Genomic DNA, 27897 nt, shown 5'->3' on the forward strand with positions numbered 1-27897 from the left:
CTCCTCTTCACCCCCGCATCTGTCCTGCTCACCCTCATGTTCCTTTCTCACTCACTTGATAAACTATACTATACAAGGACATGATATGCTCTGCTAGCGTGCCTGAACAGTGGAGTGGTTGCCCGCTCGCCTTCGGATCGTGGGGACACAGCTTCAAATCTCGCCTCACCAAGACACTTTTTTTTTGCCAAGAATTTCTCTGTTTGTCTATCTTTCTCTCTCTCTCTTCACTCTTCCTTTCTCCCATCAGAGTTATTGCATCTCGTGCCGGAGAAATCGGCGCACGTGTTCTGGGAACGAAGCATGCGATGAAGAAGACGACGACAATCAAGAAAAGAACGAAGAGAGGGCGGGCCGGTTTATGATGATGATAATTTTCTATCTACGACACACGGCAAACCTAGGCCATAATAGCGCTGCTGTAAAAACAAGAGATGCTTTTAATGAAAGTGTAGTTACACGGTGGACTCAGCTTAACATTTTGTGTCGGAAACATGAAGAGCTTCATTCTAAAAAAAAACAACATAAGATATACGTATTCTGTATTGAAACTACAAGAACACTGACAGAAGTGATACAAAACCGAGAGTCCGCATTACACGACCTGCTGTGCCTGCTTCCAGGATTTTTTACAGGTTTTAAAAGCAAATAATACACGTTCTGATATCTCCCAGCTTTCCACGTGAGTTTTTGCCATGGGTGTGATATCGGCATTGTTGTGTAGCCGCAAAGTGTACAGCTAAAGGTCCCCATCTCTTGCTGTAATAGAGTCTGAACAGCGCTTGACAACCGCACAATGCTGATACGCCGGCGTTTTGTTGAGTTACGCCATGTTGGATGCTACTGGAGTTGGCTGCTAGCCTTACCTCGTATGATATTCCTATTGGTTGGTATGGCATTCATTGCTTCGACCTTGCGGCGAAAGTGCGACGTTTTATTTGCATGGTTCATGAAGCGGAAAAAATGCCTTTCGGAAGGTGCTGTGTGATTGGTGCATGTAAAAATGCTTAGTGCGTTTTCCACAACGATTGTTTTCGTCGATAGCAGCCCATCAAGATGTTTGGCGCATTTTCACAGCGCTGACATTGTCGTCAAATCACCGTCATGATATTTGTATTTACGATGGTAATCGATACAAGTTTTTCTTAGGTAATTTTTTTTCTGATAGTGGTTGACTTCTTAATTACGGTACGAAACCCAACTTTTGCACGAGCAGGTACAGTGTATATTGCTAATCGCACCAGCTTTCGATCTTTCAGCTCAATACGCAAGCCAAGAATTCTTGGTTTTGGATATTAGGCAAGTAACTGTGCATGTCGAGAAAACTTATAGTTGGCGATCATATGGCACTGCGAAGTGTTGGCATGTCCTCCATTTGGTCATCGATAACATCACATAAAAAGACATGGCGTTCTTTGGCCACCCATGGCCCTTGCGCCACAAAAACCCACTAATAAATCTCAATCAATCCATTCTGTCCACTACAATGGTCGGCGATTGCACAATTGCCATGCCACTAAAAGCTGCAGCCATACACTGCAAACCTGGCCCGTCTATCTTCGTTTATTCAGAGTTTCCACTTCTTTTTCAACATCAGGAGGCCCCTCCAGCCGATTCACATTTCTTTTTCAATGAAGTATTCAATGAAATTTGGCTTTAGGCAGCAGTGCTCCAGTGTCTGTGTCTGGTCTCGTGACCACTGCCTTTAGTATGAAAGTCATAAAAAGTCTCTGGCTTCCCGATTGAAACAATTCTGCCCTTTGTGCAAATTTTGAACTGGTCGAAATAAAACCTATTGCAGTTATGTGCAGTGTTCTTGAGTAATTGAGGCTTCATATAGTAATTACTGGTTTGAACTCTATCCATTGAAATAATTTTATTGTTATAAGCTCAGAGGGCAAGACAATCATTATGCAATATTCATTCTGATTTTTTCTTCTCTGTTACTTTTCCAGAATATCAGGTGAGGAAATTGCAGCAAGTCGCATTAACTAGCGATACTAGAAAGATATTTTGTACGCACTGCGCTTTTAAGGTACGCACTTCAAGTAATACCGTAATCAAACGAAGTTGCACGTACTACACCATGTCAACTGGTACGCGAGAGTTCAACACTTGTAACTGTGTAGAGCCCATTGCAAAACTTTGTACACACTCAAGAGCTCGAGCAAATCAGGAATTTTCGAGTGTTTGTGAATTCCGCTCGTAAACCCACACCGCTTTGGGTTGTTAGAATATATGTCATCACCAACATCTTGGGACATATTCATGTCACGCCTTCTCTCGGCAGTGCGGCCATGCGTACCCATAATTCAATGGGAAATAGGTGAGAAAAAGTCTCCGAAGAAGAAAAGTGGCAATAAAAATTTAATCAGGGTTGTGTATTCTAAAGGCCCACTGGAATATTTTTATTAATTACCACAATCGTTCCAATAAGCGCTGAAATCCTTCGAACATTTTAACACTACCCGTAAGTGCCGTATGGATGGCGTTGCAACATATCGAGTTATCCTGGGCACCTACCCATTTTGGCACCGTGAGATGGGGAATGATACGACGACATGGGAAGAGCGGACGGGGACGGCCACAGATTAGTTGGAGCGACAAAATTAAGAAATTTGGAGGCATAAAATAGAATTGGCTCACGCAGGACTGGGTGCGTTTGGTAGCGTTGGGCGAGGTCTTCGTCTTGTAGTGGGCAAACAGGTTCATGATGATGATGACTCGAACTTCCCTAAATAATTGCAGCGGGCTTGCAGTGTACGCAGTCGTTAGCCATTTTCGATGGCTTGTTTTGTTCGTAAGATATGATTGGATTGGCCAATTTCGTGTTCAATCATGGCGGCACACGCGACGGACACCGTGAAATGGCGCGGCAAGCGCGTGTTCAGAAATCGTCTGACATGTGCAGTGGCGCTCAATATGAGTTGCAACATAGTGGCCTTGATTGAAGGGGCCCAACTTCTACACTATAACACCGGCAAACGTGAAATTGGTCCTGTAAATACCAGTAGTCAAAGCAGTGTGTACGTCACTGATTGTTTTTTATGCCTGCGCCACCGTGCAGTGTTGGCGCCGCTTTCACCACGTGCAGCATGTTGCAACACATATTGGGCGGTACTGTAAATGTCCAAAGCAACAGTTCGAACGAAGGAACAGGTGAGAGAGCGAACACCGAGCTTGCACCTGTGCCGTCTTTCGCATTCCTTCGCCATAATGTGCGGAGACCAAGCAGGCCAGCTAGGGACTCTAAGCAGTATCCTTTTTAGTGAGAGTGAGTCCAACGATGTAGCAACACGCATGTTCATTATGCTTTATGACAAAACAAAACAAAAGGAAAACGTTCAAGTAGTATTAGGGTTGCGATTAAACTCTTAATATAGTGTCTACTGCGGCCTCAAAAGACGTTGTGCTTCGCTGAAACATCAAGTGCGGCCAATGCGGTGGAAAATGTTGACAGAAACTTAATACCAAAGCCACCACAAATAACTAGTATAACCACAACTAACTAACTAACTAACTAACTAACTAACTAACTAACTAACTAACTAACTAACTAACTAACTAACTAACTAACTAACTAACTAACTAACTAACTAACTAACTAACTAACTAACTAACTAACTAACTAACTAACTAACCAACTAACTAACTACAAACTAACTAACTAACTAACTAACTCACTAACTAACTAACTAACTAACTAACTTGGGAAAAGTTCATTCCCAAGGTTTATTCAGTCCAACTGAGGCCTTAGGTTGTTTCCATAGAAGTAGAACCAATGAAAAAAAAGGGAAAAAAGAAGAAATGAGGAACAAGTCGGGTAAGTGGGAAAAGATCTGCTAGTAAAAAATTCCGGGTTTCTAAGCTAAACAATGATTCGCCGTACTTAGCAACGTGGGCTCGCAATGAAACGATATTGCCCATTCTCGTTTAACACGACAAGCTTTATACCAACCTTACTTATTGCTTGAAGCCATGCTGTCAAAACACAGTCGCAAAAACTCAGTATCGTGTCATACATAGGCTTTTATTTCTCTGTCTACGGCGATGTGCCTATTATTTAGTTGTCCTACGGTTAACTGTTTTATGAGTGCGTTTAATAAACGTCAGAGCACAGCTAGTACACGTTTTTACAACGACAGCATTGAGTTCGTGATATAAGCAGACAAGATAAACCGGACACTTCTGCTTGTTCACAATGCACAAGTTGGAGGGGTTTGTAGGAGATGCAGAAGGTTTGAGCGACTAAATGAACGATCACGCCATCTCGCGGCCAAATCAAAATTTCTTCAGTTTCTGTCCCACAGTTTTTCCGCTCGATGACGCTAGTGCAAGCGCGAGAGCGCAAGCTGACGGGAACATTAGCTGCTGCTCAGTGGAGGACGTAACCAAGACGCGACAGGAATACTAGTAAAACACGAAAGGCATGAAAGGAGATGGTGACGAGTCTACTGCAACACAAAGTGACAATGTTCACTTATACGCAATTAGGAGAAGGTGACAAGCGAGTAACTGCAGGTGCAAATTTTCTTGGACGGCAAGCCAGAAATTGTGGGTGAGGATTTCTGCGAAAGATGATTATAGTGCGACTTCGAAGCTTTCTTTGTGAGAAAACTGTATTAGTTACATTTCTATCTGCACACAAAATTCCGGCGGATGGCGATTTTTCCTTTCAGGAAGGCTGCTCCATTTTGCGTGCGTTCGCAGAACTGATTTGCCATTGGCAGTGGCCGTGGACGTGTAAACAGAGGTATAAATTTGTGATTGGCTATCCGTTTCATCGTTCACATTGGCGTCGACGAATGCGCTGCCATAGCATCAACACTCCCACATTGCGTGCGTTCCTATGGCGTCGATCATATACCGTACCTAAAATAAAGAGCTATGACGTACTTTGTAATCGTCATTTTCTATTTCACTTCTTTCTGCCTTCGTCATTCGGTTGCGAACGATTCATGTGTTCTTACTGATAGTCGGCAGCATGTTGAATGAATGGTGAGAGATATAACAATTAGGTTTAACGACCCCGAAACCACGATATGATTATGAGAGACGTCATAGTGGAGGGCTCCGGAGATTTCGACGACCTGGGGTTCGTTAACGTGCACCTAAATCTAGGTACACGGGCCTCAAGCATTTTCGTCTCCATCAAAAATTCGGCCGCCGCGGCCGGGATTCAGTCCCGAAATGTTGAGAGGTGAATAGAAAAGAAGGCGCTAAGAGAACGCTGTCCCTGGAAGCAGTCGGCTACAGTATCAGCCGCTTATCTCTCGTTCGGGCTCATGCTGTTTTATTGTGTGTCAAATGAAGAAATAAAGGCATTCTCGTGGCTGATAACTGCCTTTTGTCTGCGCTCCTGTGAAACGAAGTAATCCAAGGGTTCACGGCAATATGAGCAGTAGTGAAAAGTATGCGAAATGCTCTACAGCAGTATCCATCTTGATGAATTGCAAAATGAGGCGATGAAAACTGGAAGCACGGCGGTTGTTGGTGCCTACTTTGCGCCAAATTGGCTACCTTGCAGCTTCAGCTTCTAATGCGCTACCAGGTATGACAAGGAGCGAAAAAAAACCCCGAAAGAAATCACAGGTCATGCGCAAAGTAGGAACTTACCTTATTTCATAGTTATCACTCTTGTCATACCTGGTAGCACATTACAAGATGAAGTCGTACGACCAAGCCCCCGTCTGCTTTGCTGCTTTGCTGCTAACCCGGAATTAGCTGCTTTGCTACCCCGTCTGGTGAAGAAAATATCACGTTGGCTCCATGGTTACTTTCTGCCTGCTTTTTCACTTCAGTGTTGGGGCATTTAGTAGCCATTCCTTAATAATTTGCACATCAAGTACGCTCTTTCCAAGCTTTTCTGTGGTGTGAGCCGATGCGCGTGCTAGTCTTCCGCTCACCAGAAAGCTGGTGCGCATCGAGGCAACAAAATGCAAGGCACGGCCGGCGTGTAAATACGGAGGGGCGAAGTTCCGTGCATGTCGGCAGACGTGTGGCCTGCACGCCGCTTACGGTGCCCGCAATCTAAGCTGATGCTATATACAGTTTCTGATTCTGGTGCGCAGCACGTGCTCTCGTGTGAGCTTGACAAAAACAGAGATCTTCAACAAAGCGAAGATGGTCTTTTCCTCTTCAACCACCTTTCGTCGCCATCTAAAGCTGGACTGGTATTACGTAGGCTGTACCACGGCCGCTACATGCAAAAGAAGGCCGTGGCTGTACTAATCAAATTCGGCGGGCTGCATCAAGGAAAAACCACTTCAACGTTACATGCTCCTACTGCTTTCTCGGCTGAAATGTTGGAAAGTTACTGTCTGTCTAACATGAACTCGCTGTTGCACATAAATTATATGCAGGTACACTGAATTTCTTACAATATATTTATTGATTTGCAACTTTTCTCGGGCTTGAAGACCGAGCAAGACAAAAAAAATTGTGCTCTTCTATTTTTTATTCATCATTTACGCCGCAGCGCGGAAGGCGTTATGGAAGGATGGTTACAACAAGTCATAAAATGCATCTTTGTACACGCTGTGCACTTGCTTTTCAGCCAGTCTGTTGCATTATTAATCGTCCGGACACAAAAATGAGTTGGTGTGCATGTTTGTCTTGTCAGGGTACACCAGGACTTTGCAGTCATATTCCATACGTTTTGAGAAATCAGCAAGTTTCTTTAGGCACGTTTCATTTTTAATTCCAGTTTCATTAAAGTTGATTGAATACAAAAATGTTATCTCTGTTCATTACGACGGGTATAAAGGGATTCCCATCCAAGTTCATCCTTCCTTGCAGTGCAGATCTCTTTCCTTCCGTACCGCTCCAATACGCACCTGGCAGCTCGGTTTTCTATTTGCTTTACAGCTTCACTGAAGGTTACCTAGGCGGGGTCCCACACAACAGAGCTACACTCCTAAATAGGCCGACAACAGGTAACATATGTCACAAGTCGCGAGCGAACATCACCTATTTCTTCGGATTGCATTGCATTTTGAAGATGGCATTGTTCATTGTTCAATAATAATGACTCTATTCATGATACAGCTTCTGTTCTATATGGCCACAAATTTGCCAGTGAAATTAAGTGGAATGACAACTTTCGCGACCTTTTGCTTCATATCTATGGTGCCTATCTTAGGAGATAATGATCAAAAGAAATTTCTGCGGCCAAAAAGCACCACCTGTAGGTTATGGATTTGGAAGGCCGAAACGTACTGTTATAAAATGAGGGGGGAGTGTTATATAATGAAACATTTATATATCACAAGTAGACATTGTGCTCACTTGTCTACAGTGACAAAGGAATCGTCGGGCTGAAGTTGAGCAGACGCTTTTCACACAACTGCACCCTCGCAACTCTCATGCTTACCTTTTACAAATTTGCTTTAATGACCCAGAATAAGTAACTGGCTGGAATGGTTGCACCTTCATTGAATTGAAAGTGGAGAAAACAAAACAAAAGAAAACGAAACCGTTGAAGCACAACTACTTCCATTTCGTTTTACAAGTGATCTCAAATTTGGTTGCTCTTTCTCAGCACTTCCTCATTTTAGGTTATTCTTTTTCCTTCGCACTGCCGTGTTTCACCAACATATATGAGCTGCAATCTGTTGAGAAAGAGTGTCTCTCGCCGTTATTAAAGCATCTTGATACAAGGTGTCATGGTAGTGCAGCATCACAGTCTAGCTTCTTGCATCGTTCGCGCGTTATGGTTAGTTTCATGTAGAATGTTGCGGTAAAGCTGGCAAAGGAAGTTTTTTAAAAGAAAAATCGACTGGGTCATTTGGTACATTTCCCAACCGTCCATGAAATCCGATGTCCTCTTTCTCACAGTGAACCTTGTACCTCAGCAAAATCTGAAAGTAGGAAAACCAACATTTAAAGAAGCCGTGGTCCAACTAATGCTGAAAACACACGTAGTGCATTATTCTACTGCTTTGATGCTTCGTGGAATTAAGGGCGCTAAATTTATTTAGCGCTGCATTCCAGTTCAGGTAATTATTGCACCGTTGATGTCGATATCACGAAAGCTACGCAGATCTCTTGAGGACCACCACACCATATGTATACTGAAGATAATGAAGCTACCCAATGCCTAAGTTTAAAGGAGTACTGACACGGTTTTGCGAATTGCAAAAGGGACATTTTCCGTTTCCTTGGCATGTAGTGTCAACGCTGTCCACACACCGGTGTCGCAGAACACGTATAAATTATTTTAATTTGACTGAAGTTTTCGTCGCTGAGCATCTGCAAGCCAGCCCCACTGCAATCGACATTATCCCGACGAGTCAAGACAGTTCCTCCGAGTTTGCGAGTTCTGCGTTCTGCATGCAGCCTAAATCGTAGAAATCACTGTCAGGGTCACTGCACGACAGTTCACTCATCGTTGTTTATGTGCACCACGAGCAGATTACGGATTTGCCGCTAGTACGTCGCGAGTTTCTGTATCCCCGTGACGTCATGCTGACATGAAACGTCACTGAGAAGCCGCCCCCTCGATATCGAAACCGAAAGTGTCTTTTTAGGTTTTAAGGTACCGGTAATTAAAATATATACGATGCATTCACAAGCACCACAACACTCGTTTTAGGTTTCTCGACACCAGTATTTTTATTTAGAGCAACAATCGGAAATTTTTTTTAAATTTGTGTCAGTACTCCTTTAAGCAATGAGTTCCAGCAATAAATTGCTCAGAGAAATTCTGCCCAGCATTTCGGCTCATTTTGTCTCGCGAGCTTCCCTTGCCTCCTTTTTAAATGCCACCGCAAACTACCTTTCGACTTCAAAAAAGATTAAAGAATAACACGAGAATATGTACGATCACGATAGTTAGCTCATCACTTGAGTGGCCAGAATTACCAGTAAAGTGATAACGGCTGTTTAGTGCCATGTATTTTTAACAAAACATGACCTTTTTTAACACGAAAGTGTTTTATGCCGGGGTCCACCAAGTACATCCGTCACGGATATGACGTTGATAAAATGGACGCCAACGGGTGAGAACGAAAAAAACCAAGAGAAAGATACCCCGTTGGGAATCGAACCCACGAAGTTGCGGCCGCGACAGCAAGCGCCCGACGCCCTACCGACTAAGCTAACTCGGGAGACGCTAGACACCGGCGCGAACGCGCCTTATATCTTTCACACATTCTTTTTCGCGGCGGGCGGAGCGGGGCGGTGCCGCCGTCTGTGAGACGTGAAAAGAAGTAATGCTTCACGATCGACACTTACTAGCGCTTACTCCGAGATTGCACGCGATATCGGAGGTCATGGTTAAAGCGTCTCGATACCACAGAGGTAGACTGGCCGCGCTGGCGTCGCCGAGCCACCCTTGACGCAGTTACGTTCTTTGCCTTTGGCTTCGTGTTAGCGTGCGTCGGCTCATCGGAGTAGTGCAGCTTCCACGTGCACCAACGGGATTTCTCCGCCGCCGACTGCTTCAACTGCGAGGGCACCGACTAACAAAACTGCTGCAATATGCGTTGCGAAAGGACGCGATTTCGACGGGCGAATGTCGTGCCTTGGTGGAGCGAGAGCAGCGCCTGCGAGACAGAAGCCACCGGGACGCACGCGTTTGCGACTCAGGCTACGAACCTCTACCTCCCGCGTTGCTGAAGCGCAGTGTGTGTTATGTATGCATGGGCACAGGCGTCGGCTACCCATTACTAGAAAGCGCACACCGTGCCGTTTCTCCCCTTAACTGACGACGCTTTGAAGAAGTGCATACCGGGTACCAGAGTTGATTATGAGCTTGTTGATATCATCCTTACGCGGGATTCACGATTCGCTGTGCCCAAATATATGTTCACACCATCAGCTACCACAACGGTTTAGTCATGATCATGGGCGTTAGTCGTCGCGATAGAGACATGCTGTCAACATGTGTGCATCCACGTCAAACGGTGCTATAGCTGCCAAACACGAATAGACATTGTACAAGCTCTCATATATCACTACACAATAAGCACTACTTCTGTGAAGACACCTTTCACTTTCGTGTTGTACAGATTCCTATGACGGAGGGATCAGCCATGTTTTTTAAACACCGCTTAAAGCACGCTGAAGACTAGCCATTTTGCTGGCAATTGAGGTGATCAAGGCAGAAGTGAGATAACACATGTTTTGGATACGTTTATTGGATAAATATGTGCATGTGATATAAATAATCGCTTAGCAGAGATGATAGCTATATTGCGAGAGCGGTCTACTGATCAGACACATAGAAAAAGTGAAAGAGCAGATGCACGGTAAGATATAATGGCCTACAGAGTAAGACGGAAACCGCTATGAGATAACATGCATTTGTGAGTAACACTTGAAGTTATAAGGAAGATTTCGCGCGGAGATATAGTGTCCTTGACGCTCTTATTATTGTCCTCGATTACTACGCATTTGTCTGACAGCCAACTATTTAGAGACATGAGCAGCATAATTGGGTAGTATCCAGTTTTGTTATTCCTTTTGATTTTCCAGCGCTGGAGAAACAATTGGGAAGCTTTTATCTACACGCATGTAGTTTACATAGGCAGACTGTTGTAGATACCAAGTGCATTCAATGTATACACCTGAAAATTACTGTTTTCACTTTTAGGAGCATTTCGCTTGACGATCCAATAATAAAGCCCAAGGGAGCCCTGAACTTATGTTTTGTCTATGTTTCTCGACAAAAACGGCGTTAGCTAAGCGCTCCCGCACAACGTCATCTGTGCATTGCCTCCTAGTTGGTGCCCGTAGTAAAGTGGTTAAGTTGACGTGGGTTTCGCCGTATAGCTATGTTTTAACATGGGTTCTGTTGTAGCATGTGCATGCGATAACAGGGCTCAGCTCAGTCGTCCTGTCCGTACGTACCTTGGATACAAGTAGGCACACCTGGATATCCGCTATTGTTCGACCAGGGCACATGCGTGGGCCAAAGCTGAACGGGAGGGATGCGTATCTGTCGGAGTGCAAGTCACCCCGCTGCGTTTTCAGCCAGCGCTCAGGCAGGAAAAGCTCCGGATTGCCGAAATTTTCAGGGATGCGTCCAGAGACGTAGTAATCTATAAAAATAGGCACCTGAAAGTAAAAAAGAAACATGAAGCCGTATGATCCCCGCGATTTCTGGGAGCGAAGTATATGTCCTGTGGTGATACCGTAATTACTCATAAGTAACGCGAGTTTTTTTCCAGGTTTTTGCTACCTAAATTCGACCCTCGAGTTACAATCGAATACCTAAATAATAACTTTTATAATCTTTTCTTGATGGACGCAATGAATAATCACCCCTCACGTTACAATCGTGGTCGCGTTACAGTCGAACAAATGCGGTATTTGCGCACGAAACTACAATTTTAATTGTGTCGTATTCAATGTTTCGAGCAGCAAATGTTTGGAAATTGTTACTTATCTTAAACTACGCAATGCCTCATTTGATTGCTAATACCCTCAAATTGAAAATGCCGTAATAATTACAAAGTGAAAGATGAAGATGAGGGCTGAATGATTGCAGTAGCAATGACTAGAAAAAAAGGTAAATATCAAGATTTCTGACATGAAAACCAACATGTAATTATGAGGCACGCCTTAGTGGAGGCCTCCACATTAATTAGGGCGTACAGAGTTTCAATAACGTGTACCTAAATCTCACTACACGCGGGACACCCCGTCACATTAGGGCGGCAAACATTGCTTTCGCTATACCCTTGTAAGCTTTGTAACAAATTCGCATGCGATGCAGCAATATATCACACATAATCACTTCTAATGCTCTAGTGGATGGCATTTATTTTACAGGGTTACGGATTTGTGAACTTGGCGTTTATATATTTAACACTTTCTAAAGCATGACATATTTGTGTAGAGTATACAAGCTACGAAATAAAGCTATGCTCGTTGCAGTCACTCGGACTCTGAAATTTGTTTTCCTCTCATTTGATTACAATTTTTTGAACATCTGTCCCGTAAAGCAATTCTTGCATAAAAGGTGTTTGGAGAGGCGACAAGAGAGCTGACAACGAGCTGGCGCTGCCTGATAAAATGGTTACTGTGCCCACGTAAACAAAGATCATGGTCTGGGCCTCTAAGGTAGGCGAAGGCGTACAAACAAACCAAATTAGCTTTGATTCGGCCTCGTAACATGCTAGTTCGTAAGAAAAGGTAACTTTGACAGTCATGTAATTAAGCTCGGTTCTTTAGATTTTCAACGCGATCCGAACATCGAAAATAAAACAACTCCCCCTTGTAGGAGCGTTGTCGCCGGAATGGAGCTTCGCTTCTAGAGCACCAATAAATGTCACGAAAATCGAACTGATTCATTTGTGTGACTGATATCCAAGTAATTTGTTATTCAAAATCCGAAAGTCTAATACTTGGACACTTAACGTGAAACCTACCCCAGCAGGCACCACGTAGCCTGACATCACAACATCGTGGTCTAATAATCTGTAGATTCTAGGGGCAGGAGGGCTCAACCTGCAATTTACATCATTGAAAAATATTGACCAAGCTACAAGAAAATAGCAATTCTAAGGCATGAATGTGACTGCATGCGCATTGCAGAAGACAGCATCATACATTTCTCCCAGTATATATAAGAGAAAAGTTTTTTTATACCTACAAAATTAGGAGCTCTTCTCCTATCGGGCAAATTGAGGCAAGCGAAGCTTGGCGTGTGTGTGGCTGACCTAATAACTTTCGTTCTTTCTTTCTTTCTCATTGCACAATGCTAACTCCTAACTTTTAACAGGAAAGTGTTTTATGCCGGGGTCCACCACGGCTCCCCTGACGCATTTCCGTCACGGATATGACGTTCTAAAATATAATGACTAACATATGACAAAGAAAAAACTTAGAAGAAATAGTTCCGTCATCGGGAGTCGAACTTACGACCCCTCGAGCCCCAGCGCGCAGCGCGAAACGACTCCGCCACAGACGGCACGTTCTTCGACCTACTAACGGCGTGCAATTTATATACATCATTTGCCGGTGGCTGTACTCAGAGATCGCGGTACATCAGCGTGTTTTCGTTATCACTAGCGAGATGGCGCGAAGGGCTCGAACGGCGCGCGTCGCCTCACGCGTTAAGATGAGCGTGCGCCTCTATAGGCTTCCCAAGCAACGCTTAGCGGCGCTGCTGCTCTTGACAGGCAGCGCCATCTCTGGCAGAAAAAGAGAAACTGGGGCGTGATCAGCGAGCGTTTTCCCTTCTCTCCACCGCGTTGCCGCTCGCTTCCGTGCACGTGCAGAGCTCTCGCGGTGCACTTGCGGCGTCTCACAATGTACCGCGTGCAGTGCGGCTTCAAAAGGATCTTCAAGCTTGACTGGCGCTTCCGAAAAGCGAACTTGATAAAATGAGAAAGGCTATCACGTTAACGGTGAAGAGCAGACGATCGACGACAACCACGCCCGACTCAAAGCGAAATGCATTTCCCAAGTCGCGATTACAACGTGTAGGACGTATACCTCGAGGTAAGTCTCATTCTGTCATGTTAAAGATGAATAATGGTCCACATGCACTCCGAAATGAAGCCGTACACGCTATCGATGTTCTGCGGCGTGGACTACGAATCATATGATTGTTGTTTTGATATGGCATGCTTACAGTAGCAGCCGTGCACTTTCGTGAACAAACGTTTGCGGCGTGCGAAAAAAAGATTATACGGCCATGGCACTGCTTCCTGAGAAGGTTTGAGTCAAGTCCTCCGTGCCGCTGGAGAATCACCCGCCGATTAAGACGCGAGGCAGCTAGCTGAGCTTCAACCACTGTGAAGCAAGATGAACTGCTCGCCTCGTTTTTTTGGCTCTCGCGTCATGCTTGCAGTCTCTTTTTATGATATCGACTTGACAGGCGTATAACACCTGTTGCGTGAACGCGCCTAGAAAATCGCACAAAGTCAGAAGGTGGTTACTTCAAGGTTGCAATTGCAAAGCATGTATTAAGTGCCAGTTATATTTAGCGGCTTAAATATATATATCACCCCAATAAAGTGACAAAAACAAAGCAAACCTGCAGAACGATGTCAAAGCTTGCTGACAATGCACAGACGTGCGTTCCGGCGTGATAAAGCAGCCTTCCCGCCGCGTGAAATGCAGGCGCCGAACTTCTGACAATGTGCGGAGTTCAGTTGAATTCAACCAACCGCGCAACGCTAACGGTATAACGCGAATGTGAACGTTCAACAACGACGGGTAGGTCTCACGAGCACGGGGAATCAAAACACAAAGTTGCTTCACCTACAACCGTAACTGGACTTTAACAATGCGAGAAGACAGCGAGTAATCATTACTGTGGTCGCTGCGTGCATGCGCCCCGTTACTTACCGATTCAGGTAGTCGGAACGAACGAAAGCGATGAACTCAGACAGCCAAAATAGAAGGCGAGACAGCGCTGTCAGCTATCCACGCTTGCCGCCTTTATTTCTCGTGCGACACGCCCGGGAACCGATACAGTTTAACACGTGAATCGTGTGCCTTGTCTGCACTGTTGTGGCTGGCCACTAAACCGCAATACTTCGGACCACGCTTGCGCTTCCGCGGGTCGCTTCTGCCATCGCGGAAATGCGCAGCTTCGCACAGCAAGCCTCTCGGTTCAACGTACCCAGCTGACGGCCTCCCAGTTACCCGCACCGAGAGAAGAACGCGTGCGCACGTGCGCTATACCGCTACCGTGAAAGGGGCTGAGTCGGCCGCGCGAAGGTTCAGAGCTTTCCGACAGAGCCGCAGCGCGGCTGGCGCGGCGCTGTCGTCGCGCCGCAAACTTGAGCTTGGGTTCCCTATAGGGTGTGGTCGCTCCTGCGCGCCCGCTTATCTTGTGCGCCTTGCGCTGTCACCGCAAGTTTGCGCTGAAGTTACAGAGAACACGAAAGTCACTTCGATCACTGCAGCGGCCGCTTTTGCGAAAGGAGCGCGCTGCTCACAAACAAATAAGTTACAACTGTGACAGTTCGCGCTCATCCTGTGTATACTTGTGCGTTCGTTTCGTGCGTCCTCCTTTGTATTTGACCAGCGCGCTTTAACTGTCGAGCTGTGACAGTTGTTAGTTCGCGCTCATCCTGTGTATGTTCGTTCCGTGCGTCCTCTCTGCTTGAGCAGCGCGTTGCAAGTTTCGAGCTGCTTGCCGTTTTTCACGTGACATTACAACTTGTTGCTACAGCATTCATTCCTTCGCCCTAGGGGCGAAACAATCCACAACAAACGCTCAACTACGTCTGTGAAGACATGTTTCACTTTCGTGTTATACCGACTCCTATGACAAAGGGATCAACCATGTTTTTTTCCTTCCTCCATGCCGGGAATTGGACCTACACCCACGTGCCGCACAGGCAACAACGACGGTCATGCGTGAAACATTGAAATGCAGAAATAAAAGGCAACAATGAAATGTGCCAATATGAAATGAGAATAAGTGACCTCTATAAAACATCAGCTCGCAATGTCAGAAACGGCTCATCGCTGACAAGGCCACGATCGGGAGAGCATCAATTATTGGAAAACATCGCGTGCATATACGCACGGGACCGACGCAACTTCGAGGGCCACATTTCTGAACATCTGCCGGTGCCGGATTTTGCGCTTACCGCTACCAAAATTTGTAACTCATAAAGGCTTCGCTTAAGAGGCTGAAAACGTATAAATCCGGGTGTTAATAGTCTATTCTCGCAAACACCTACTAATTTCCACATAGGCGGGTTCTTGTAATCAAAGGGCATATGTTTGTTCACGCACGTGAAGGGAATACAATATTACTGCCGACTTCCACAGGTGCTCCGCTTACCTGAGGCTTTCCTTAAGGCACGCCTTCAGGAACGGCATGTTCTCCAGTTGCTCAGGCACTATGAAACCCGACTTTTCCTGAACTGCAGCCTGAACTTCTTGGCGCACTTTCTTCTGAGCATCTTGGTCTTTCGCTAATCGGAACAGCAAGCAGGTCGTTGCAAAAGCGGTCTGGAAAATAAGACCGCTGCTATATACCTGATTTGGAGGTGCGAGGTTAAACAAAACTGGTAGTCAACAACTTACGGTATCAACGCCTGAGAGCATGAAATCACTGGTGAACGTGAAGATTTCTGCGATTGTTAACTTCTTTTCAAGTAGGAGGCTTCGCAGAATAGTTGGTTCGCTTTTCACCTTTTGACAATCTATACGACGAGCTGCTGCTTCGATATGTCGATAGGTTCGCCTACGGGATGTGACAAGAATGCACTCATAAAGGATTTAGTTGGAACATTTATTGGAACGTTAAGGCACAGCATATGTATAAAACAAATCACGTACACAGCGATCCCCAACCCGCCACTCTGGTCTAGTGGTTACGGTGCTCGACTGCTAACTCGAAGGTCGCGGAATCGAATCCCGGCCCTGGTGGTCGCATTTTCGATGGGGGCGAAAATGCTTGAGGCCCATATAAGTACTTACAGTTAGGCGCACGTTAATGAACACCAGGTGATCGAAATTTCAGGATCCCTCCAGTGTGTCCCTTACAACCGTGTCGTGGTTATGGGATGTTAAACCCTAACGAGAACTACAATTATTACAGCGGTCCACTCTTCAAGGAAACATAGGAGCGCGTGGCGGCCGCTCGGCACCACCGCCGGCCGGCGGCTGCAACCAGTTTCGCGCAGGCGCAGTGCACACTGTGAGTGGTGCTCTTTCGTCGTCCGCTACTGTGTGCTGCCGTGCTTCGAATCGTCGCCTGTCTGGCCACCCTATCGTCGCGAAGCAAACAGTTCACGCGACGAAAGATCGCCGCGCACGGTGCTCACTGCGCCTAAACGAAGCTCGATGCTGCCGCCGGCCAGTGGTGGTTCCGAGCGACCGCCACGCTCCCCGATGTTTCCTATAACTGAGTCCTTGGACGCAATAAGGGCGGTTTCATCGATTCGTAAAATGTTGTTGCTAGGCGCGCAGAAAAAGTTTTAAAGGAAAGTTCACATCCCATGGTTACTACTCGTTGTCTGACGACGCCTGGGCAATGAATAGAGATAGAGAGAACCATTTCTTGAAAGGCGAAAAATTTAGCTGGCGTATAGAAATCTCTGTCCTGCTTCTCGACGAGGGGAGCGGTGGTGCAGACAGAACGATAAGAGAACAAAAGCGCAGAAAATATTGAAAGCACCCTGCAACCTATTTCGAAGTGATCATCGAATGAATTCATCAAATTAGTTTATTGCCTAACGAATCGAACACCGCAAACATTTTTAGAATCCGTCAAGTACGAGCGCATTTACGCGGATTTCTCGCATGCTTTAAGCGGTTTCTCCCTCCTTCCGTACCAGCAAGCGCTCTGAAAGCCACCCAGTTGGCGGGGGGGGGGGGGGGTGACAAGGGGAGATGAAGCTACGCCCGCTATTTAGCGCGCGTCACGACCTCGAACCTTACTCTCTTTTTGTCTGCGAACGCGCGGCTTACTTTAAGTGGGATCGCTAGCGCGCATGTGCGGATGTCGCGGCATCTTGCGGCAGCCGCGGTTACTATGCAGCACACGATGCTCAAATCAGCCAATGGCCATGGACTTCATGTTTACGGCGCGGTCGATTTGTGACGAGTTAGAGCGAGCTATATGTAGCTGACTTGGAAAATAATTGTAAAATCCAGGCCGCGTGCTGCGCTATAGTGTTTGCCTCACAAATTTGCAGAAGCCTCGACTACCAAGCGGCAGCGTTTTCGGACCATGCTCAAAAAGTTGTGCAGGGCCTCTTTAACATCGGGAAGAAGATGGAAAAACCGGGCACTGAGTTTTCGGACTCTTAGGCGATGACGTGTGGTGGTACATTCCTTCATTGTGAGCATCGTCCTACAATGAGGAGACAGATTTCTTTGCATCAAAGGTGAATGAAAGTGACCGAAAAGACAGAACTAAAGTTTGTCGAGCTGACCGATATTGTAGAAATATATAAATGGAACATTCATCGTACCCCACTCTTACGCGAGGTAGGCTAAAGGGCCAAAGACAGAGTAAAAAAATAATGGTCTCTGTGTGGTGAAATATTCGTAATATTCTTAGAGCGCACTCTCATGGACACTGACATGGCTTGACATGGCTGAGGCGATGTCAAGCCATGTCAGACACCCGCACTCTAAAAAGAAAATGCGGGTGTCAGACACCCGCACTCTAAAAAGCTTCCATTTGTGGAGCAAGGCTCGGGAAACACAGGAGCTGTGAGTCGACCTAGATTTTCCTCAGTTTAGCTAAGCCTTGAAAAGGTTTAGCTAGGTTTTGCTGGTGTTACGAAGTTTACCTGCCTAATGCGAACGCTTATCTCAGTATTGCAAAGTTTTAGCTATATCCTCCGAGTGGCGCCATGGCCATGGCGGGCACAGCCAAGCCGGCCGCGAACGAAGCAGCGCAGTGACGTTGCGGTCTTCGCTCCGCATACGCAGCTGCGGGAGCTCGGCTGGGTACGAGCGACACGACTAGGAGATGCGGAGTGACGTCACGGCTCGGCACAATTGGAAGAAGCGTAGTCACGGCACGGTACACCTGAAAGAAGCGGTTGCACTATAGTGGCATCATGCCTAGGTTACGTGTGTTCATCGGCCAAGCCAGGCTCAGATGTGCCAGGTGGTTGCTAGGCAACGCACAGTGACGTCATAGCTACGAGAGTTTCTGCGAACACATTGCATACGAACGGCCGGCTTAAACAGCTTCGCATTTAAGTGAGAGTCCTTTATTATTCTGTGAGCCGTGACTTGTTACGTACATGACTCCCTTTACAGAGACACGTGAACTCTTTGGAGATCATTATATACTATCATCGGATGGTGGATGGAGAATAACTCGGCTCGTTTCACTGTCTCTAACTACAATCGCACAACTAGCATATAAGACATGAAATACATTTGTTTTTCCCATAGAGTTTCTTACAATTACCTAGAGGGAAAACTGGCGCTGCGAGCTGTTTTACGCATGGGAATGCTGGGATATGTGAGCTTCGAACTTGGTACGAATTGGTATCGTTCACGAAGAGCCCGTACACCTCTAACAGACCTCGAAAAAGTGTCTGGCTTCATACTTAGTATCGATGCTTGGGCGTGTTGGTTAGACATCGGAGGGGATACAGCGCAAGAGAAGACTCCGGTGCGGAAAGTGTTTTCCGCACCGGAGTAGTTGTCCAAGCTTTGCATGTTTGCTTCGAGTGGCAGCCGTAATGGCTGTTCTGTGAAACACAAAAAGCAGTTTGTGCCCTGTACCACTGGCGTGGTATACGTGATTCCTCTGTCCTGTGGGAAGAAATACGTGGGACAGACTGGTAGGTGCTTGAACGACCGTCTAAGAGAGCACCAAAACAATGTGTACAACACGGTTCAAGGCCACTTGGGCATTCATTGTCGTGACTGTGGCTGCGCGCCCATCTTTGGAAAAAGCGAGGTCCTGGCTAGGCATAATTTACAGTTGACACGCGAAATCATCGAGGCAGACTTCATCAGAAAGTTAGATAGCAGTTGCATCAGCTCACCTTCGATAGCAGTTTCATCTCATGAAATATCATATCTAAACAGACCATGAGTGATACGCCCGTGTGCGCAGTGGTGGTTGCTCTATGTATAATGTTCAAAAAATCGTCATTTGCCCCGGTTGTGGCGCGTGTCAGCGAAGTGTATAAATGTTCATCCTTCCCTTTCTACCAATAAAGTGTTGTAAGTCAGCGCTCTGTGTGCGTCGCCTTTCTTGTCCTCGTCTTCCCTTGCGCTGTATCCCCTCCGAATATCTGGCTTCAACGCGTTCCTTGCGTCAAAATGGTTGATTTCGTACTGAAGGAGCAGCTTAAGGTATTTCTTTTTTATCATTGCACAGAAAAGAGTGTCCTTTAACTCTGGAAACATATGCGTTGATGGAGCGTTTTACAAAGCGTAAAAATAACGAACGGCCATTAAACTTGGAAGGCAGACGACAAGGTCAGCGTTCACTCTGCGACTGCTCTCGTCTGTTTCTTTCGTTGTTTGGTTATGCCGTACAGGTGGGTGGACATTTATTCTAGAATATAATACCCGTGAATGAGATCAATTTATAAATGTTTTCTTTTAGAGAAGCTTTATTTGCTCAGTCGTATATGCTTTTTCGCCGAAGCCTCGCTCAACACCAGCCAACACAAGACTCGCAGACACATATACCGTCATTCCCATCGCGGCAACGGCGCCCCTTAAGAAATTCGCATAGACGGTGGTGCCAAATTTCACTCTAGGTATCATTGTGAGAAACTATGATTCTTCCAGAACAGTATACGTGTCATCGCATTGATCATCGGCATAATTTAGCTGTTCAATCTTCTAAAGCGAAAACACTCTCTGAAGCATTTTTACTGCGCGGCGCAATTAAGTGGAGCCGCTTTATGTATGTATGTATGTATGTATGTATGTATGTATGTATGTATGTATGTATGTATGTATGTATGTATGTATGTATGTATGTATGTATGTATGTATGGATGGATGGATGGATGGATGGATGGATGGATGGATGGATGGATGGACGGACGGACGGACGGACGGACGGACGGATGGATGGATGGATGGATGGATGGATGGATGGATGGATGGATGGTTGGATGGATGGTTGGATGGATGGATGGATGGATGGATGGATGGATGGATGGATGGATGGATGGATGGATGGATGGATGGATGGATGGATGGATGGATGGATGGATGGATGGATGGATATAGATGTAATTTGTTCCCACCTCGCACTGTAATGCCCTTGGCCTTGAGGGGTAGTCAAAAGTAGATTTGTCCGAACAGCGTAGCAGGCGAACCTAGACCAGGCGAGTTGGGCATTACTTTAGTCAATAACTCTTTTGTGCGCTCTAATAAGACTAACAGCTTCATTTTGTTTCCCACGATGTAAGGCATTGGTACTTACGCTGTCAAGTCATCCATAGCGTTCTCGAAACGTCGCCAAGTGGGCGTGCGCAAATAGTGGAAGTATGGAAACCGGTAGCCGAGCTTCTGTAGGCACGTAAAAGCTTCCTTTATATCATCCAATATGGCCGCACCATCCGATGCTGGATCAAATGGATGCTTCAAACAGCACAGTGCCACGTCGGCGGTGATCGACGCTATACCTGCGTTGAGAGCGGGGTTCAGAGGGCCATAACCGCATGTAGTGACGTGTGCAAAATCAAACGAAATGGTAACAATAAGCAATTCTGCATAAAGATAATCAGTGGAACACCTTTACCTTCTTCGCAAAATCCCAGTGATGTCAGCCATGAGTGTACGTTATGACGCTGGGAACATTATTTTTCAAAGATCCTAAGATACTTAGCAAGAAAGCTGTAGACCGCTAATGAAGTATTACCAATCGCAGAAAAACTTAATTGAAGTTTTGTAAGTTGGTGACCAAGTGTGTGCCACTGAGTGGAGCTGTACTGAAGCTCAAATAGGCCAAACGAGATAACAAGGGGCAGACGTGATGTAATTCTATTTTCACTATTGTCAGAGACCATGAGAATAAAGTGTTTCATTCATGTGCGCTTTGCTTCCAAGCTTCATCAGCCGGCTATATCTCAAAGCAGGACCGCAACTTCAGGTGATTACTGATGTTATCTGTTCCACTTCGTTGCACCCGCTGGTAATATTTTTCTCCGTGCATGTTAACAAACATACAAAGAAGTAGGCCTGACAGTTGGGCGAGTTGGTACGGATTCATTATTTAAGAGTAAGTGAGTAAAAACTTTATTAAATACGTGCGGCGGTATTAAGCGGTGTCGGGCCACAAGCAGCCCGGCCTAAGTGATGGCCTCGAGTCCTTGGACACGGGCGGCTTCCTGGGCATGCCGGACGGCCCACAGTTGGTCGGCGAGGTCGGGGATGAGCACGTCAGGCGTATGTCTGGTAGCAGAGGCGAAGGATCGCTGGGTTCAGGTACGTGTGTCTTTATAGTTGTCTTCAGGTAACCTCCTGCTTCTTGTTTAGTTTGGCGTGTGGTGGTGGATATTCGCATCTGTTCAATCTGTAGTGTTGCGTGATGTCTCTGAAAGTGGTTATGCAATCCCCCCACGCCCTCTCCCACATCGATCTTGAGGTGAGCGAGACATCGCGACTGCCGGCAGGCATCGCAGCTCGGCGCCTAAGTCCTCCAGCCGCGGCGTGGGCAATCCCGTTGCCCGCGAACGGAGGGCCCCTGTGGGCGGGGGTCCATACGAGGAAACTGCCGTGTTTTCAACCACAAAAATTTTGCTTTGTTGTATGTATGTAGCTACTTTCGTGCATATATTTGTTCTGCGCTTTTGAATAAAGCTTCAGTTGTGAGTCGATGCCTGTGTTCGTGCGGATAAAAAGTATTTTCGTCTTCTTTGTTGCGTCATTTTCTTAAACAACGGAGAGAAGATTGTATCATGATGGTCGCGTAATTACGTAGACGTAGATTAACTAAACTGTACTATCCAGCTGATGTGAAAATCTGACCGATATTTACGTATTTATTCCATTCCCCAGAAAACGAACGGCGCACTCATTCATTTTAAACCAGCCCATCAATAGTTGGCTGTAGAAGATGTCATGCTGTATAAGAAATGTACAACGTGCTTCAATGTGCAACGCCTTAGAAACTGATAAGTTAAATATCGATCGTGCAGAAGTGAGAAGTGTGTCCGGCAGGAACCGTTATTTATGGAGCACTGCGTTGCAATATGACCATGAATTATCCGGTATAATCCCAGCAGAATTTATTGTACTGTCACCTGTAGAGTTATTTGACACAAACGGTCAGCAGTTGTCGCCGTCTCGAAGATAAACCTGAATTCTTTGTCGTATTTCATGTCGGAGAATATGGCGACGGCAGAGGTGTGAGAGAGTGAAGTTATTGATGAGCTGAAATGACTCATAGAACACATTGTGAGCTGTGCAATGAAGGATGCCCAATACTTAGGCACCACTCACTGAGGTAACATAGCAACAGGATAAGTGATTAGGATCATCGGCATCTTAAACTGTTACTAAAGTTACTATGCAGTGGAGCATTCGGAAAGCGACTATGTGGCTGATGAGAAATACGATTTCGTCAGGTGTACGAAGAATTCTGTCTTTCTTAAATTTTTATAGTAGTAGTGTAATCAAGCAGGGTAAAAAAGCACATTCACATTTCGATGTAATTCCTCGCACTGTTCCATGGCCTCGCCTCACGTAATCTCAGGAAAGAAAAATTATAACCTAATGATGTCGACGTGCCTAGTAAGCCCACGATGTGTACATAGCTACTACAATTACAAAACACGTCGATCCACCTCGTAACGCTTGGCTCAAAGGCATAAAGTACGGCATAGAAGTACTCACTGACTGCTTCGCATGAAACCGATTCCCACAACGCATGTGATCTGCCTATTTTTTTTCTGGTTTATGTTACTTTCTGTTGAGCAGTAAATGCTTAGACGCTCTACCTTGGTTATTTTTTCAGTGCAACGGGAATGTCGATGTATTGCCGGTAGTGTATCGATGAGCATAAACGCCGTCTGCATGTTTTAATGATCAGTATTTTTTTTCTCTGTACAATAGAGCGCCAGACCTGCGCAAAACAGGCAGTACAGTCACCGCGAATGCTAGAGGAGCGGCCTTTTTGGAGCTTGTTTTAAACTATATTGGGGCAACTACTACATGCACAGTTGCAAGTACCCACTACGCCATAAACCATATAATTTTGGGAAGTAGAGAAGCACCCACTAAGCCATTATTCATCATTCTGCGGAGAAGCGCGGTACTCGCTACACACGTGTAAGGCATTATGTGCACATTGTTGTCGCTATGGCTAATGACGATGAGGAATTGCGGCTAAGTCCTGTGTAATGAGTGGGAAACATTAAACAACCCACTCGTTACGCAATTCGCATTATGTGACGCCTAGTTGCTATGTTACTCTTGTACCAGGCTACACTCTAAGAAAAAGTCGAGTATTTGGGGAGTATGTCTGCTACACAACAGTAATCGTCATCCACCGCGCGTACTTTCCTCGCGTTATCACCGCGGTCCCGGCACTTCCCGGTCACGAACGGCGCGCGCGTTATCAGCGTGACATAGCGTTCTTGATTGGAAAGTAACGAGAGCCGGGTTTTCAAGAAAGGAAACGCGAGCAAGCCAGATGACGATTATTGTTGTGTGGCAGAAATACTCCCCAAATACTCGACTTTTTTCTTAGAGTGTATATTACATCTGTTGGCGTGACTCCTTCCCCGACATGACGATCGTAGAGAATCTTTTTTGCGAATGATTTTCTAGCGCTCGCGTGGATCTGTGGTAGAACGCTCGACTTCCACGCAGAGGGCCTGGGTTCAAATCCCGCTCTATCCCGGATACCTTTTTCTCATTGTGCACGGTAGCGGTTACGGACCATGGCAGCGGCGGTGGCGGACAACTACGCCACCAAAATCGGCTGTTATGATCTCATAAAAGCTTCCCGCACACAGCTTGCACAATGCCGCGTAAATAGCGCAGCTTGCACAACTGAGGTGGCGGGCATCTACCTGGTCCTGGCTTGGCCAGGACCAGGTAGATGCCCCTTTCAGCTCTGTCTTTCCCACCCCTTACTATGCTATACTATACTTGGCTATGCTTGCTTTTTTTTTCTTTTTTGTGTGTTTATTTCTATTTCTCTCTTCCTTTATCCATTTATTTCTCTTTCTCGCTTTTTCTATCTTTCTTTCTCTTGCTTCCTTTCTCTCTATCTCTCTCTCTCAATTTCTCGCTTCCTCTTTCTTTCTATTTCCTTCTCCCTCTATCTCTTTGATTCTCTCATTCTCTCTTTCTCTTTCTGTCTGCATTCCCTTTCTTTCTCTCTATTTCTCTCCTTTCCGTTCTTTCTATGCTATGCTTTCCTCTCCCCTTCTCATTTCCTTTGACTTACCCTCACTTCTCTTTCCCACCCTCTTGCTACACAAGGCTATTATATGATCCGATAGCGTGCCTAAATAGCCGAGCGATTACGACGACCCCCTTAAGATCGTGGGTACGGTTTTTCAAAATCTCGCCCCGCCAAGAATGTCTCTCTTTCTCTTTCTTCCTATCTCTGTCTCTTTCTCTCTCTCTTTATTCGTTTTCTCGCCCATCAAAATTATTGCATGCCACGCCAGATAAATCGGCGCACTTGTTCCCGGAGTGAAGCAAAAGATGAAGAAGAGGAGGAAGATGAACACGAGGCTGAACAGACCGCGTGCGGGTACATATTTATGATAATTTTATGTCTACGACACACGACAAACCTCGACCATAACGTCGCTTCCGTGAAAAATATCCCTTGAGGGAGCACCATAATAATAATTCACCGTCAGGTGACTTTGTATCCAAAATTGTAAAGCAATTTCCGGGATAGGTCAGCCGAATAACGAAGTTGTATTCACACAAGATAGTCTTTTTTCTTTTCCAGGAAGCTCCTGGCCATTTAAAGGCGCCTAAAAAGGCACAAACCAATAGGAATGCTCTAAAGTCAACGATGCGACCAGTGCTATTGCCAAGTAGGACAGTTTACACTGCGATACCACGTAATTCATACCAGCAGTTATAAGTATAATTTGTGATGAAATATAATATCTTTTCTTACTGCAGAAAAGCGTGGTCAAAAATGCAATTCATATTTAGGATTGGCAATATTCAGATATTTCGAAATTCGACAAGGGTCCCAAGGATATGAACAAGAACCATGACTGTATTACGACCGCTAACATTAAGGCTGACGGTTCAATAAAGATTTTTATGTTTCCATAATAATGTAAAGGAGCTATATAGTGACTATAAATTAAAAAAAAAATAAAGTATGCAGGTTCCCTGAACGTAGGTCACAATCAAAAGGGTAAGCACATACTGATGGCCAAGGTGCGCCTGGATATCTCCGATGAGTTACCTGCACTCGTGTGAAGCTGCAACGAGATCATATTGTATGCGATCGCAGCTGTATTCTTAGTAATAGCCAAGAAAACTTACAATACGATCAATCTCAAACCCCTAATTTTTAGTGTTACAAGCACCGAGTAACACTCGTGTTTCTGTTCCAAGCACTTCCGGTGCAGCACTCCGTACCAGTTTTTCCAATATTCAGGAAGAAAAAAGCTTGCGCAAAATACAACTGGCAGAAAATAGATGGTTTTAGATCAAGTGAAGAGTTAGATACATATGATATCGGAGTATAACATTACTTGATATAAGAGCGAATGAACTGGTTCAATAATTAATAAAAGTCAATTTTGTGGCTTCAATGAACGAACCGACGGATTTTTGTTAGCAGCAGGGAACGTTGCGGCATCTGGCCCCCAAGACGATCTCCACAACCCGCTTCTTTCAGCGTAGGCGCGACAAAACACCATGAAATACCCATGAAATACACCTGGAAACACGAGTGCTGGCGTGCTAGTGCCGCTACAAGGTATCTAAGTCAAGTGTTAGGGGTCACAATTCAATTACAGTGGGCTGTTTCTTCTTGAAGATAACAACAATAAAGACACGCTAAGTGCAGCATCAGTGTGTTCGTAAAACTGCATTTGAATTCGTTTTCTCGTGAGCTACACCAATATATACGAACAACATTAAGTTACACAGCTACACGCACGCACGCAGACGCTTACTGCGTCACATAAAATGGGCATTTCAAGCCGATTACTGTAGGAGTTAAAATTGCCTGGTAGTTCAGTATTGCCTCGTACGCACCAATGCTTTAAATTGCACAAGTCGGCGGCGTTGCTTGCACTGTGCTGCGGAAGCTGCGTTTCGAGGGTGAATTCATGTTAATTAGGCATGTGGAATTGCGAGATTTTGACGAGTCGAGTACAGCGATGTTCAGGAAGGGCGTGTATCTAGTGCCCTTCTTTTTACTTATAAATGCTTGCAATCCCTGTCCCGTATTGATGCTCTCACGTACTTACTTTCGAGGGCCCATCGCTGGAAGATGTAAAAACAGTCTCTTACAAATCCGTTTTCATCCATGATCTCATCAATGAGTGTCAGAGCTTGGTTGGAGATTCTGTGCATGGCTGGTAGGTATGAAGTCACTGTGCGGACTTTCAGCGTGTGTGGCTGCGTGCTCGAACGGACTCTTTGCCACTGTTTTCCTTGGCTGCATGCACAAAGACAGGCACAAAGAAAGTATTTCTTAGAAAAGAAAGCCCAAAGTAAATGGCGGAGAAATTCAAACCAGTAATATTTTCAATCATGGCAATTCTGCTGTGTGATACACTAGCAAAGAATCAGGACATAGCACCCCACTCTGATAGCATCGTTTCTATCCTGTTGCAGCCGCATGACGCACTCCACAATACCGGATGGTCTCACTTACCGACAATGACACGATTTTTTCGTCAACTAGGTAGCTTTATTTCTCAATCATCAGTATGGATCTCCGTTGCAGCTTTACGCGACAAATGGCTGAATGACAGTATTTTCCTTTCCTTTCAAATAACACAGGCCACGTGTCCTCACCATATAAAAACATTCCTCAACGCCATTAAAATTATTGCGGCTTATTGGCTACAATAATTACTGTTTCAACACGCAGAATTATTCCCATATTATCCTCTAAAGGAAAGCAATCACCGGAAAGCATTCTTTTGGAGCATAAAATTTTTTTACAGTGTCACTGTCGACTAAATTGGGATCTCATTGAGGTTGATTATCAAGACGCGATTCAGTCACTCAAACTGATACATTAGCGGACGTATGTGCTCCAGGGAAGCAGCGTCAAGATTGCGTCCAAGAGTAACTTGCAGGTTTAGAAGACCGACGTTGGCGTAGTACAGGGGCCTGGATGAGCGATAGTGCTTCAAGGGCGTAGCTCCCAACCTGAAAGGTTCCTTGCCTTCCTCCTGGTGCAGTATTCGTATGTCTGTGCCTTTGACGATGTGCACCAGAGAGTACCGACCCTGCAGCCTCTCGACAAAAATGGGCCCGTACTTTCTGTACATTTCCATGGAGACATTGTGCCTTTCATCCGGATGACCATTT

At 45.6% G+C, this 27897-nt stretch overlaps 1 protein-coding gene across 1 annotated transcript; it reads right to left on the bottom strand.

Moving 5' to 3' along the window:
• Positions 1-10069: 10069 nt before the first annotated feature.
• LOC119394957 (probable cytochrome P450 49a1) lies at positions 10070-27863 on the bottom strand. Its single transcript, XM_049416031.1, has 8 exons — positions 27661-27863; positions 26823-27013; positions 20840-21041; positions 16743-16875; positions 15755-15951; positions 12375-12453; positions 10852-11058; positions 10070-10081 (listed from the first exon to the last, which is right to left on the bottom strand). Exons 1-8 carry the CDS (start codon positions 27861-27863, stop codon positions 10070-10072), a joined length of 1224 nt encoding a protein of 407 aa, XP_049271988.1.
• Between the last annotated feature and the right edge of the window lie 34 nt (positions 27864-27897).

Source organism: Rhipicephalus sanguineus, chromosome 5 (genome assembly GCF_013339695.2).
Source record: "Rhipicephalus sanguineus isolate Rsan-2018 chromosome 5, BIME_Rsan_1.4, whole genome shotgun sequence".
NCBI lineage: Eukaryota > Metazoa > Arthropoda > Arachnida > Ixodida > Ixodidae > Rhipicephalus > Rhipicephalus sanguineus.

Bases quoted from the DNA above. Each gene is read 5' to 3' on its own strand.
- LOC119394957 (XM_049416031.1), bottom strand. From the start codon at position 27,863: ATGGAAATGTACAGAAAGTACGGGCCCATTTTTGTCGAGAGGCTGCAG. The intron at 16,876-20,839 runs GTAAGTACCAAT...CTGCGCGCCTAG, and splicing joins GCTATGGATGACTTGACAGC to CAACAACATTTTACGAATCG. The intron at 11,059-12,374 runs GTAGGTTTCACG...TTTTACTTTCAG, and splicing joins GCTACGTGGTGCCTGCTGGG to GTGCCTATTTTTATAGATTA.